General features: G+C 36.4%; 1 protein-coding gene across 1 annotated transcript in view; it reads left to right on the forward strand.

Moving 5' to 3' along the window:
* The window catches only part of LOC124159764 (protein bric-a-brac 1-like), an 80,362-nt gene extending 70,581 nt beyond the window's left edge, over window positions 1-9,781 (forward strand). The window contains exons 5-6 of the mRNA XM_046535678.1: window positions 429-583; window positions 3,361-9,781. Coding sequence (XP_046391634.1) covers window positions 429-583; window positions 3,361-3,933 — 728 coding nt within the window. The 3' untranslated portion in view covers window positions 3,934-9,781. The remainder of the gene's footprint in view (window positions 1-428; window positions 584-3,360) is intronic.
* Window positions 9,782-14,554: the final 4,773 nt, after the last annotated feature.

Below are 14,554 nucleotides of genomic sequence, written 5' to 3' on the forward strand. Positions count from 1 at the left end.
TTCAGCATGTTCAATAACAGAGTACTTTGTGTCTTTTAAATAAATTAATGAAACATCTGGGTATTACTTTTGAACTCCACCAACTCATTTTTACTTTTATCACTTAGGTATTATATGTACTTAACATTGAAAATCCAGATATATGATAGTAATTTATTATTTGTTTGAAGTAAATACGTAAAAATATGCCCAAAGATGCAAGCGTGATGCCTAGTGCATTTAAGACATAGCTATTTGAAACATTTGAATGCTGAGACATACTATTATGGTAAATTTAAAAAATCCATGACTTTAAAGCACTCTTTCCTCTGCACTTCTGGGCAAAAATTTATTTTGTTCTCATTTTTTTCAAAAATTAAAATTCTAGCCTGCAGTTTTTGTTTTTATGACAGCTACACAGCTTCATTAAGGCTATCCTTTCTTTGCAGATCTTCGCCCCAAAGGAAGAGGGCGACCCCAGCGCATTCTGCTTGGAAACTGGCCAGATGACCATATTCGTGGAGTCATAAGAGCAGTGGTATTCAGAGATACAACTCACGTGAAGGAAGAATCTGCACATCTTTCTTACCCTCCTCGCATTCAGGTAAAGTAATATACTTAAGCATTGGGTAGTATATTCAGTGAAATTATTTTCCATTAGCCCCTTAATGGCGATCTCTCCTTCTTTCTATATTCATGAGCAATAATGCTGATGTGGTAGCATTGAATCCATAAAATACTAATCTTACATCTCCATAAATAGTTCTTGTCATTAAAAACAGAATGTACTCATCAAATAATGCTAATTTTTATTTTGTGTCCTTGTATAATAAATGCAACATGGGTTTAACATGATATGGAAGTGAGGGAAATGAAATTTGTGTTTCATGGAATTTAAATAAATCAGTGGTTTGCATTCTTAACCATTGAGAAAACTTTGGCAATTCTACACTTATAGGTAAATTTCATCTTATGGCATTACTTTTTGTGGGACAATAACTCAAAGGTTCCATCATTTCATTAGCTTATATTCTGCTTATATTATATAGTTTCAATAGCTTAATTCAGTGAAGATTGTCTCTTTTTTAATATGTTAACAGTGGAGGTTCCATCTTATCTTCTAAGACTGTAATCTATGGACAATACATCTCTGTCATTTTTTTGCCAGATACATTTTCGTTTACCATTTTATTGTATCTCAAACAATCATAGGAGATTGGGGCTGCATGTGGTAACAATAGATGAGCTTTTTTAATGAAGATTATCAGTCTCATGCTTTCCTTTCAAAGCATATGAGTGTTGAAATTACTATCACAAAATGACTTTGCAAAGGTTCCCTGCTGACTGATTTCATGTGAAAAAGTTAATATTCCTAATTGGGTAACAATTACCATGTAGAGCCATCTAACTTTTCATAAGATGTATTTTAATCAAAGAGATAGCTCAGGACATGTGCACAAATTCACTGGGAGTAGAATTGTTGATACACTATTGAGATACTTCATCGGGCGACTGTTAGTTTGTTGCCCCAATCATAAGCCGGAGTTTATTCACAATAATCCAATTTGCATCAGCCTAGACGTGGATTTTGTATGGTGTGTTGTGTGTAGTGTATCCTGTTAAATGGCAGAACAGAATTTTTAGTGCAGGGCACTGAGCTTGAAAACATTGAGATTATTATTCTTTAAAAAGTTTCATGGAACTGAGAAAAATTGAAGGAGAACCCATAGAAGGGCTAGTGGCTTTAATATACCAGTTTGTACATCTTTACTCTGTACAAATTGGTCTATAATAATTACCCTTAATATTAGTCCTCTCAATTTTATTATGTATAATTATTTGCCAGGGGTTAAAAATGTGTTGCCCTGAGCAAATTTAAATTTATTCTCACCAGGAGTTTATCAATCGTGAAGCACAATTATCATGGGAAAAAGGGCCTGGTGATGACTCAATGGTCATAGACAATGTATTTTTATGATCTTATTAACCTGCAAATTTTTCCTCTAAATGTATAAATTTCCTTTTTACTTTTTCAACTATTGAGACTAACTTTTAGGGTAATTTTATGATTATGATGAAGCTAATTCAATGTATCCCAAACTGAAGGTGTTCCGCAATGAAATAGTTTTTAGAATTAATTGAAATTTTGTTATATGTTTTATGCATATGTCTTGCCCTGGAAAAAGTTTTTGTGTTCCTAGTTTAAGTGTATAAGCTCCACATAAATTTGGTATACAAGTGTTCGTCTTGATATTTCATAAGAAAATTTAACAACTATCCCATGATTGCTGATAAATTAGAAGAGGGAGATATTGCAGAAATGCATGATATGAGTGTATGTATCCTAAAAGGATATGTTACCTCAATATACTAAATAGCATTGCAATTTGCATAATAGTCCAGGCAGCTGCTGTTAGTCTTTCTTTTTTTAATTTCGACTTCCAAATTCAAAAGTGCTTTTCAAATGCCTGGTCCCCCAAATTGCCTCTACCCAACCCCAGGCCACCTCAAAGTGTATATTCATGTAGTCTTGAGATTAGAGTGACTGCTCATTTGTTTGACTAAATTTTTCACACAAATTTTTCGAGGACCTGCTACGGTGATATCTTTAAGGAGTCACCCGAAATGCACAAACTATGCAAAAATTCCCCAGAGAAAAAATCATTCACCTTGACCAGGATTTGCACCTGGATCCCCCAACTTCTGTCCGAGTGCTTTAGCCATTTAAGCCTCAGAGGCATTATTCCCCTCTGTGGAAATTTGTGGACTACACCGGACAAGATGGTCTGGACTGCTGAGCATATTATGTGGCTAGCAGCCCAAGTCATGTGCACTGTGCCTATAGCCAGAGAGCAAAGCCTGAACTTTAAACTCTAGAGGTGTTCACTCTTGACTTGTCCCACACATTCTCAGTATTTTGAAACGCTTAAAATACTGAATATGCATAGATTTTCCCACTATAAGCGGTTTTGAGTTTATCTAAAACATCCATATTCACACTTAAAAGGACTCTCAGATGGCCTTCACTTATCTCAACTGTTTCGATATTAATGATGATTTTTGCTCTTGAGGGGATGATTTACTGAGAAACATGGGCTGTGAATTATTTAATTTTAGATTAAACAATTTAATACCTTTTGTATTTTACTTAACATTACTAATGTAAGTAGTCTCCGAGTTACAGTTGTTTTTGATTAAAATGTTAAAATCATAAGCATTCAATTCTCCCCTCAGCACTGCATAACATTTGCAGTTTTCTAATTTCTCCTTGTATTTTGTGGAGCGTTTTCCAACATTTATGCCCCTTTAAGCATTATCAGAAAAAAGAACATGAATCATGTTCTGATATTGCCTTCCTATTTTTCCTTTATTTTCATAAAGGAACCTATTCCTCCTCCATCTCCACAGAATTATCCTCCTCCTCCTCCAAATGTACCTTCTTCCAATGGACCGGAGCCGGGCACCCTGTCGGTGGCAGCTGCAGCCGCTGTAGCCGCCGTGGCCCAGGGTCTGCGGCAACAGCTCTGCGCATCTGCAATGGGCCCCCAGGCCCTCCCTCCCCCTCCCCCGCCTCCAGTGGCTCCGCAGGCATCCCCACCCCCCCAGCAACAGCAGCAACCTGATCCAACCGCGGGCATGGCAGCATTGGCCAACAGCCTAGGAAGTCTTGGCAGTGGCCTTGGGGGTCTCGTCGGGAATAGCATTGGAGGCATTGGAGGAATAGGAGTGAGTGGTATGACGTACAAACCAGGAGCAACATACGCCACACCGCGTCCAGAGAATCTCTTCCAGGAGGATATCGATGAGATTGTAAAGAGCCCCCTGCAGCAGCACGGAAGTGGCAGCAGTGGAGTAGGTGTCGATGATAGGGTCATGTCCAGGGAACCTCCCCCTGAGTTACAGCCTGTTCAGGTGAAGATGGAGCAGTTGGCTGCCGAGGGCCATAACGAGTGAGATGATGGTGGGGAATGCAATCCAATGGCTCGAGCCAGCCCTGGATACCCATTCCCCTCAGATGGGCGGTGGATGCTTGGCTGGCCTCCCATTTCCCCGCCGTCAGACTGGCAAAGGCCCAGACCAGCATTTTGAGTTGATTGTTTTGTTTTTCTCAGTGTGGTTCACAGTTTATACATAAATAAATGAATATATATATATAAGAAAATGAACTATAGGAAATGCATATGAATTTGCCAGAAAATCTTTTTGAAAAAGTAGGAAAAAAATATATGATGGGCTATTTCAGTGTGATATATCATAGTGTATGTCTGTTTCAGCCTAGTAAAGCCTTTTAAATTTGTCTACTTTTCAAAGTTTGAAATACTGGCAAGTATTTAAAATGTAGAAACATTACAGAAATAGGACCATAGCATGCAGGTGCAATACTGTTTAATTTTGCCCTATCCTAAATTGTAAGTACTGGTGGTTTAAAAATGCTTAAGTGTTTTCACAATGTAAGCCATTCCTTGTTTGAAGGAAGCAATGATATGTAACATTTTTGCTTTGAACTAACAAATGTTTTCCATGTGCAATGGATTATAATTACTGTTGTGTAGAACTTAACATATGCACCTAAAACATTTGCTGAAATAGCTTATTAATCACAGCTATTTGGCTTTGTTTTTAAATCTCACATTGTATTTCATATATAATCTACAAAGCAGTATATGATGCTGGATATCATCCAGGGCTCTTTAACGTTGTTGTTTATCCCAAACTGAACTGATCGATTCCACTTAATTGTGATGAATGAGCTGTCAATATAATTTTTAATTGAGTTTTGATTGTATATTATAAGTATTTTTGAGTTTGTAGCAAAGTTATCTGATTATTTATGAGTTTTCTTATGGTGAATCTGAAGTGATTTGAGATTATTTGTTATGTGACATTGAAAAAGAAGCACCGATTACTGTGCAACACTCCATATTATTTACTGCTTATTATAGTTGTCTTATCTTTTTAGCCAGGTAATTAAGGAATGACAGTAAGTGCTACATTTTTTTTGGTACGGAAAACTCTTCTTTAAGTCATAGTATTTTTGCAAACTGCATTTCAATGCATGGAATATCACATTAGTTATCAAATTAAAAAATCTCTGCTACCCATTCGAACTTGGTGACTTGTTTAATTGTGATTGAGGCAGGGCGTTGGCTGATTCATTGCTCCTTGGATTTTTGGTGAGCATAAAGCCCATGGATATAAATGATTGCGATGATCTTTTAAACTACTTAACTCTATTGTAAATCACCTTTTTTTCAAGAACTCATACTTGTGGCTTCCATGTATCAAGTACAACATGTATCAGAACACACTTCTTTGGAGGCTCATGAGGTTAAATGATTTGAAAGATAGTTTGCTCTCTGTCAGTTTATCAAGTATTGTCCATTTCCTTCACGAGTATATAGGTAAATATCTTGTAAGGTGTGTACAATAATTCAGTGAATGTAAAGAACTAAATTAAAACCTATGATGGTGTTGTAGTTAGCTTTTCAAATTTGCTTTTGCCAATGGAAAAAATAATCAAATACAGACCTAATCATTAATTCTGTGACATGAGGCGTACCTTGAAACTTTTCATAATAATTTTGGTGCTGTCTTTTCCTATCATAGCTGTTACGATCGTCTGAATTAATGTGTAATTCAAAGTTATCATTAGAAACCTTTAGTCTATTTGAATTTATCCCTTGATTTTAAGTGATAATGTACTTGATAAAAAAAGAGATTTAAGAACATTATATATGAGGTCGTCACTAAAGTATGAATGTGTGTGTTGCTTGCATATTTTTACAAAAGAAAGTTAAGAAAAGAATGAAATTGTGATTCTATATGTAGATTTTAAAAATCCAAAGGATGCATGCTCACCAAGTGAGAGAAAGGTCATATTAAAAGTTGGGAAGATTTATATGAAATATATAAATACTTAATACTTAAAAGATATATATTTTGTCCAATAGTGAGTGGAGTTTCATGAAGCCTTTTCTGTGGGGCAGACATGGTAGTTTGCTGTGTCTGACAGAGATGCTGATTAAATCACTTGCTGAATAGGCGTGGGAAATTGATTAGAAACTGCATATAGTGTGTTTGTGCTGTGTGTATATGTGCATGAGATGTCAAGTGAGTTTTTGCAGCATTCTGGTTACCTACTTGCAAGTTTCTAGTAAATGTGTGTCACTATGGAGTTTGGGAAAAGACCATGGAACTAAACAATGCCGAATGGGAAAGACCAAGATAGCCAATTTTGCCATGAATTCCTCTAATCACTATAATCAATACAAGTTAGTGAGTGTCAATCGTTGTTTAGTAATCATTGATGTGTAACATTCTCTGTTTACACTTTGCCAAATGTATCAGACTTATTATGCCCCTGTAAATGCCAGTATAGTCTAGTCAGTTTTAGCTTGAACTTGTGTGAGGAACAAAAAATCCAATACTTATTTTTGTGATTTGTTCATTTTGAAAGTGTACAAAATTTATATTCATAGTAAAGTATTGTTAATATTAGGATGAATTAATGCCTTCCTGCCATTGGGGTATGCCAAGATTGAATAAAAAAATAAATGTCGAGACAAAACATTAAGTGATAACAAGTAAATTTTAAAAAGTGGCCTTGAAATTTCTTTGCTTACTTCATCAGTTTAAAAAAATGAAATAGTGACTAAAATCATAATACAGTGAATTTGTAGACAGCCATATTCTTGATAAATGAATTTTTGCATAAAATTTGTATGCCTAGTGGACACAAAGCAGTTTATATAGCATTCATCAACTTGTGCCTATCATGTGAATGTTTTCAGGAATAGGTTGTCCTACTGCTAAATAAAAACCAGAAAATTTTCATGGAAATGGATGTCCATTATCATCAGAACTCTTGGCTTGCATGTGTTCAAAAAAGTAGTGAAGTGCCTTCCATTTTCTGACCACATAAAGTGATCAAAATGTCAAAAAAAAAAGTTTTCATTGAGTATTATGACTTTAGTAAACAGATTGAACAAACAAAAAAATCTTAACTTCATTTTGGTGACAGGTATTACCCTAAATGGCACGTTTTCATATCTGTAGATTAATGAACTATCATTATAGGTTATGGGAGGTCTGCGTAAAACTTGGTAACCCAATATTGTTATACATGTAGTGCAGAAAAAGTATTACACTAGTATAATAATGCAATAAAAATATGTGTAATTGTTAGTTTTAGCTGTTCCATGTAAAACCAATATGTGATTGTACAGTTGCAAATGTGGATTTTTTGTTAAATAGTAATGAAGAAAACTGTTTTCATAGTATCTCAAGCAAATTTCTCGGTGGAATTATAAGAAAATTATCAATATTAATCTTCCTGAGCAATTTGAATTTTGGAATTATAGGTATTGCCTCTCATAAAATGTTCATAAGTATCAACCAAGGAGATTTGAAAGTCTATGGCCCATCAGCAGACAAATATTTGTTGATTTATATAATGGCGAAACCCCAAACCATGATACAGGTTTCATTTTACTGGAATTGATTGCATTATTTAATTCTTGAGAAATCAGTTATGAATTCAAGGCATTTGATGTTATGTTACTATAATTATAACTTGGAATTTCAATCAATGGATCGAGCATTAATTCTCTAGTTAGGTTCCATTTTAGCTAAAACTTACGAGCTAGCATACCGTTTGCAGGGGCTAATTGATTCTAATTAAAACATTAATTACCTGTTATGTTTTAGTCAACCTTTGATATAAGTTGTTCATGCTTTCCATAAAAATGAAATGTCTTATTTTGTGTATCGAATAAGTTTCTTGTGTTATTGATGGCATACTTTAAAATCACAAAATGTCAATTTGCATACCTACGTGAAGATTTATATCATAACACTGTAATGAAGTGTATTGATGTTTGATCTTAAACACCTCTGGTCTGGTTATCCAGCTTGTACAGTACCTATCCCATTTAGTAGAAACCTATCATTTCTTTCAATTACCAGAATACTTTCTGATGCAATGATAGAATTAATAGCTCTCAATCAACACAGTTATCATTAGTAGATGTACCTATGATTGAGAAGAAGTATGTTACTGGTAATTGCTAATAGATATTGTATTACTGCTATGAAAAAGGTTATTTCCTAATCTACAGGTGTGACTGCCTGTTAATTGCTTCTGTACCTAATCATAATGACATTGAAACTTCACTCAAGAGACCATAGTTGGGATTTAGTTTATTTGCAGTGTTAGCATGCCGTGATAAAACTGGACAATCACTAATTGCATGATCATTGTGGAATGGGCGTTTGGCCGTGTATTTTGATATTTCTTGCATTCACGAGTTTTCACTTGTTTAGTTTCAAATATTTATAGTAATTTTATTTCTTAATTTTAAGGCCCATATCACTAAACTGTTTATTTTTCATTTTTTTTATGCAAAAGGCGTGGGCTAGCTTGGCCCCTTTGCATATTTATCATATTTTAATTATCCTTGGCAGCTCACAAGGACTAAAATATTCTAGTTTTTTGTTGCTTGCGAATCTTGAAGCATTTTTTTTATTTTTGAACCTTGAAAAATGTGAGCTCATGATATTTGTGATACCACTACCTATTAATTTAAAATTTTGATGTTTTCTTCTGGAATTCCCGATTATTTCTTGGGTAGTTGGTGTATTTTCACTCCTTCCAGCATTAGAAACGTTCCTTGAAATCCAAAAAGTTAATCTAAATTTTGTGAAATCTGAATATTCATTATGATGGAAATGTTTTCGGCTATGCACAAAAATGTAAGGTGCCACATTGTTGCAGGTCAAAAATGTTTGTTCTGACTCCAGAATATCAAAATTATGAGTGATCTTTTGGTCTTTTTTGTTTTGTAATCCTGAAAATTTCGTACATGGCATCTCTCTCTCTGGTTATGAAGAGTTTTGTTTGATCTGAATCGTGCGAACCATGAAGTATTGTTTGTATCTACTGATGAATGTATGCATTTCCTTTTGGGTATGGAGGTTTAAGAATACATATTTAATCCACCTTTTTTATGAGTAATTAACATTAGCATGTGCATTTACAACAAAATTTAGTGGTATTTTAAGTGCCAAAGATAATTTATATCATCATCCCATTTGCACTGTTAATTCCATAAGGTTTAGTGGACTTAGCAATTGTTGCTAGTAAATGTCAGCTTTTAAAGCATTAGTTGTTGGTCCTGTTACTACTGAGAAATATTGTTGTGCGTTTTCACACCAAAAGATAATCAAGTGAAAAGTTAGTTATCACCCCCTGGACGCATTTATTTAAATGTGCTTTTGATGGAACAAGTTCTTACCTATAAATAATATTTCTGTATTTCAAGAAGGTTAATTCAAGAGGGTGAAGTGGTTACATTATTTACAACTCATCTATGAAGGTGAACTTTAGTCTGAATCATTGGCTAATCAACATCCCACCAAAACATGAAACTGTAAATTTTACTGTGGGCATACATTTGGCAAAAGTGAAAATTTTGGGAAAGACTTAAGTCATCTTCTTATAGTAATTGATTATAATATGTGAACATTATTAAATGATGAGGTGCTATATGCTAAGCATGAAGTTCTGTTTCGTTGTTAGCTGGAACTGAAAGTTATGGTGGCATTGGATGGTGTTTTTTGCAAGAAAAGAAAGGCTTCACAAACATACCACATGCCTGACCTGGATTTATTTTGAGCAGCTGTTTGCATGTTGTTTTAACTCTTTCTTCCTCAATCAGCCTAAGTGTAACACAATGTGATCCTTTAAGTTTGCTGATGTCATTATGTACTTGTGTATTCAATAAATAGTTATAAAAGTTGAAAATGTGTTTCATTTCTGTCACCCCAAGAACAAAGAGAGGTAGACTTATCTGCCGAGCAATATCACAATTTAACTCTCTCACTGCAGTGACTCTAAAAAACAAATATTTCGCTTGAAGGGTAAAATGCATGGGTATAGCTCTTTTACAAGAGAATTATTGGCTGCGAATCTGTTTCTGATTGGGACTTAACATGCTGAAGCGCACGCTTGTGTGTGATTTAGGTGAACTCCTCAGTCAGGTTGAGGAATTGACAGATTGAAATACAATTGGGATTAGGAATGGGGAATGACCATGGAAAGAAAGGTAGTATTTTGCTGGAGCAATGAATTAATCATTACAAACACATGGTTTAATTCTTCACAATCATTATAAAGTATGGATGTACTCGAGGAAGAGTCCAGTGAAAACAATTAGGTACTTGATACCAGTGGCGTAACTAGGAATATGCTTTGGGGGGATGAGGGAGCTTTGGGGGGGGATGTGGGGGCTTTGGGGGGGTTGAGGGGGGTTAGTGGGGGCTACCCCCCCAGGATTCAGGGATTTCATGAAAAGTTTTGAAAAATAACATGCCTGAAAATGCATTTTACTACATTTTGGCACTTAAAATTTCACTTTAACAGATGCAGTTATTATATATCAAATCCAGACAAGATTTTCGTATATTTTTTTGATTTCTCAGAGGCTTTGGGGGGGATACATCCCCCCCTCCCCCATAGTTATGCCACTGCTAGATACACTACATCATGAAAATACAGAGGTTTAGGAATTTTGTGAAAAACTTGTGCAGCTTCCCTGCAGCAGATGCGGATTCAGGTCGCAAAGCCGTTCTCATGAAATGCAATGTAAGAGTCGAAAGACAGGAAAACCAGAAAGACAAGGAAATGTAACGTAGATGCTCTGAAGGAGACTTTGAGCTGAGAGATAACCAGGAAATGGTGGATGATAGTATCCAGGAGATTGGCCTACTGCAGAGGAAAGGTATGGCATAAGATTAATACAGGAATAGCGTAAATGGCATAGAAGTCAATTGGGCACATTGACAGTGGAAGGATAAAGTAACTGTGGATCATGGAAGAAATGGCAAAAGAAATAGAACAGAAGGAAGTGAAAGAACTTTGGCACAGAACATGGCAAAAGAATGTTTAGGGAAATGAGAAATCCATTACGATGAGAAACTAAGTGGGTGTGGCAGGTTTAGTGGAAAAGATGGTGTGAGGAAATGGAATTGTTTCAGAAGAAAGGAGAGGTAGGCACCCTGTACATCAAGGTAAAGTCACCGTTGGACACCAAAAGAGGGCAAGCCATGTCTTCCATCTACTCCGAACAAGGGTGGATCCAGGACTTGGGGGGCACAAGGATCTGACAGGCAAATGGTCTTCTCGTATTTGGAATCAAAATCCGCGTACAACAATTACTCTAAAGAATGTACTCTTAATTTTAATATAGAAGTTATTAATGTGTAAATATTTATAACTTTTATATTAAAATATAAAATTTATTAGTAATTGCTTCAAAAATCTCGCCTATTTTATATAAGAATATGCAGATTATAGAACTACTAGCCTTGTATCGCACACAGTGAAAGTGGTACCAAGGATTTTTAACAAAAATGGAGGGTGAGGGCAAACGAGTATTAGGGAAATGATTAGTTTGGTTTCAGAAAAGGCAAATCAACTGAAGATGCAATATGTAGTTGTAATGAGGTCCCCAGAGAGGAACCTTATAGAATAAAAGCAGGGCCTGTAATTCTTCGTGTATTTGGAAAAAAGCATTTGATTGAGAGACTAAGTAGAGTTAATTGACATTCTTAAGAAAATAGGCCTAGATTGTAGGAATAGGCGACTCATTCATAATCTTTATCTGGCCCAGAGTGCTCAAGGGAGGAAAGGAGTGCTCAAGGTTAGCAGTTGGAAAATTAGGGTGGGAAAGCATTGCCCAACGAGTGAGGCAAGGCTGTACACTATCGCCATTGCTTTTTAACGTGTACATTGAGGAGATGGTGATAGAGGCATTGGATGAGTTGGAAACTGGAGTTACCATAGGGGGGATGATGTTTAAATCAGTGAAGGGGTTTGGGGTATTCCAGTTTATTTATTGCAATGGTAAGCGACACACTTGCTCAGTGTCTCTCACACATGACAGTTCATCTCTGTTGCCGTTTTGTCAGCGTCTCTCTCTTGCAGCGCCTTCCTGGCGCTAGGTTCCGCGTACCCTGGTGGCAGCGGCAGGGTCCCAGGGCAACAACCTCAGCCAGGTGGCAGGCCTTGGTGACGGCACTTGAAATTAAGAGCTCCGCCACAATCAGTAAGGTTCAATGATGATCTGGCACCGATTAGCCAGTCTGCTAGAGGATTGCAGGCTCTAGTAGGTGCGTTCAAACATTGAGAGTTATATGGCATGAAAATTTATCACAAGAAGACCAAAGTTGTGTGGTTTTGTAAAGTATCATGAGCTAGGAATACGAGACTCAAGGAAAAAACTAGAGCAATTTAACTACCGTATTTCCACAAATCTAAGACCATAATCTTTAAGTATTTCCCAAAATCTGCAGGAAATAGGTCTTACAAATTGAATGCAAAACTCTCGACTTCAATTGTGGGTGGCATAATCTAATTCTCCCCTTTCGTTGAGGGTTGCATAGCCTAAAATTGGATACCTGAGTTTGCTGCATGACAGATTTGAAAAGAAAATCCAACGTTAAAAATTACTGTACCGCAATTTAGCTCAATTATTTGTACGCATAGGTATACATGAAAGCAAAACATATCTTTCATTTGTTGTCAATGGTCTAAGATTTGGCCGGCATCTTTCAGTCGCTGAGTGAGCAAAATTTTTACCTGTTTTATCATGGGTTTGGCTTAGAAAAACACCAGTTTTTCAATAATCTCTGAGTTGCTTATGAGGTTAGGTAGAGATTTCATAAATACGCCAGGATGAGGATTGATGGCATCAGCAAAGGAGGTATTCATGAACAGGGAGGAACTTATGACAGAATCGCTATGTAAGAGTTAAAACTAAAGTTTAGCAAAGATTCAGATCTGGCGAATAGTGCTATGTGGTACGGAAACATGGACACTGAGGAAGGACAAGAGAAGACTGGAGGTGATTGAGATGTGGGTATGGAGAAGAATGGAGAGTGTGAAGTGGATGGAGAGGAGGAACGACAAAGTGCTGGACAAGGTGGGTGAGGAGAGGCAGCTTTTAGAGTAGCTATGAAGGAGACAGAAGGTTTGGATAGAGTGAGTTTTGAGCGGAAAGGTGATGTGGAATACAGAGTTATATGGGAGAATGTTGGCTAAGTGAGAGAAAAGAAGAAATATAATAATAGGATTTTTAGACGAGAATGAAGGAGTACTTACCCTACTTATTAATGCATCTTTCTACGCATGGTGGTGTCACCCTACCGCACCCTCTCAGCAGTGATGGCGTATATGGATGGCATCCAGGCAAAAGGATGCAACTTATTCTTTGCATCAGAATGGCATCCATCAGCCAACGAGAAATTTTATGATTTGTGCCAGCTAGGGTGTAGGCCTCATTGTGAATAGGGTGGTTTCCTATTATTTTTTTATTACCTAAATCGAAAGGTTATTACTCCTGGAGTGTGCATTTCACGCTCTTAGATTTTCGAAAGACGATATCTATTTTTCGCGATTAAACAAAAAGTGAAAAATTTCAGGCGTGCAAAAACGCGACAGCTAAGTAGGAATGATGGGAAAAGTCAGTGTGACGCATTTCTGGTTTCAGCTGTCGGCGTGTGAGGTGACCTTGGAGCGAGGCTTGAGCGCTGATACAACGCAGGATGCTAGCAGGTAGCTGAGTACCCTGCTAGCAGGTAGCGCTTGGCTGAAATAAGGATTATTATTCCCCTATCAAACGAAGGAAACATTCCGAACTTAGGTATTTTTAATGTGTGATTATTAAGAGATGTTTCCCTGAGCTCTGTGCCTCATGCATGCATTATTAATCTCAGACAATGTAAAACTCCTATCTACTCATATAGAAACTAGGTCCCTGTGACATCATAGTGGAATCGGATGGGTGCCAATCTGGCCTTTTTCAAATGAAGTTAAAATTGACCATTGCCATTCGTCTAAACTGGGCATTCTGAAACCAAATAATTTGTATATTATGAACACACTAATGGTGGGTAAGGAATTGCAATCAATACATTTTGTTTTCTTTGATGAAGGAAACTACCCTATTGATGAGGTAAATCCATGAAGAAGGAGTCACTGCCAGATTACTCCATTAAAGGGTATACACTTTATCATGTTTCTATTTTAGTTACAAGGAGAGTTAGAAAAAAGAAAGCACAAAAGAATGTAATATATGTATTGACAGAAATGATAAATCAACATTTCCTACAAATGGGCATTAGGTAAAAAGCCATTGCTAATGAAATCATTGTGAGACTGAAAAACTCCTTATATGAGAGAAATTTTCTCTACCTAATGCAACATTTTTATACATAATGTTATACATACCTTCATTGTTATAATATTTCAAAAGTCAATATGCCACTCCCCCCAGAGTCATTAGGTACTGTGAGCAATTATGGTGGGGCAACTTCTCCCTCGCTAATATTTGTTCTAATTACTACAGAGGAAAATCCAAATGAACGTCAAATGGTCCTCTACTCTAATAATACCTTCGAAATCTCCGAGGAGAACGAAAAATCTTCTTGAGACATGCACTGTTCTAGACACTTAACTTGGCATAAAATGTGAATTGGACCATCATCGAAAAAGTATTTGAGGATCTGCACCGTTAAT

This window comes from Ischnura elegans, chromosome 5 (genome assembly GCF_921293095.1).
Source record: "Ischnura elegans chromosome 5, ioIscEleg1.1, whole genome shotgun sequence".
Taxonomy (NCBI): domain Eukaryota; kingdom Metazoa; phylum Arthropoda; class Insecta; order Odonata; family Coenagrionidae; genus Ischnura; species Ischnura elegans.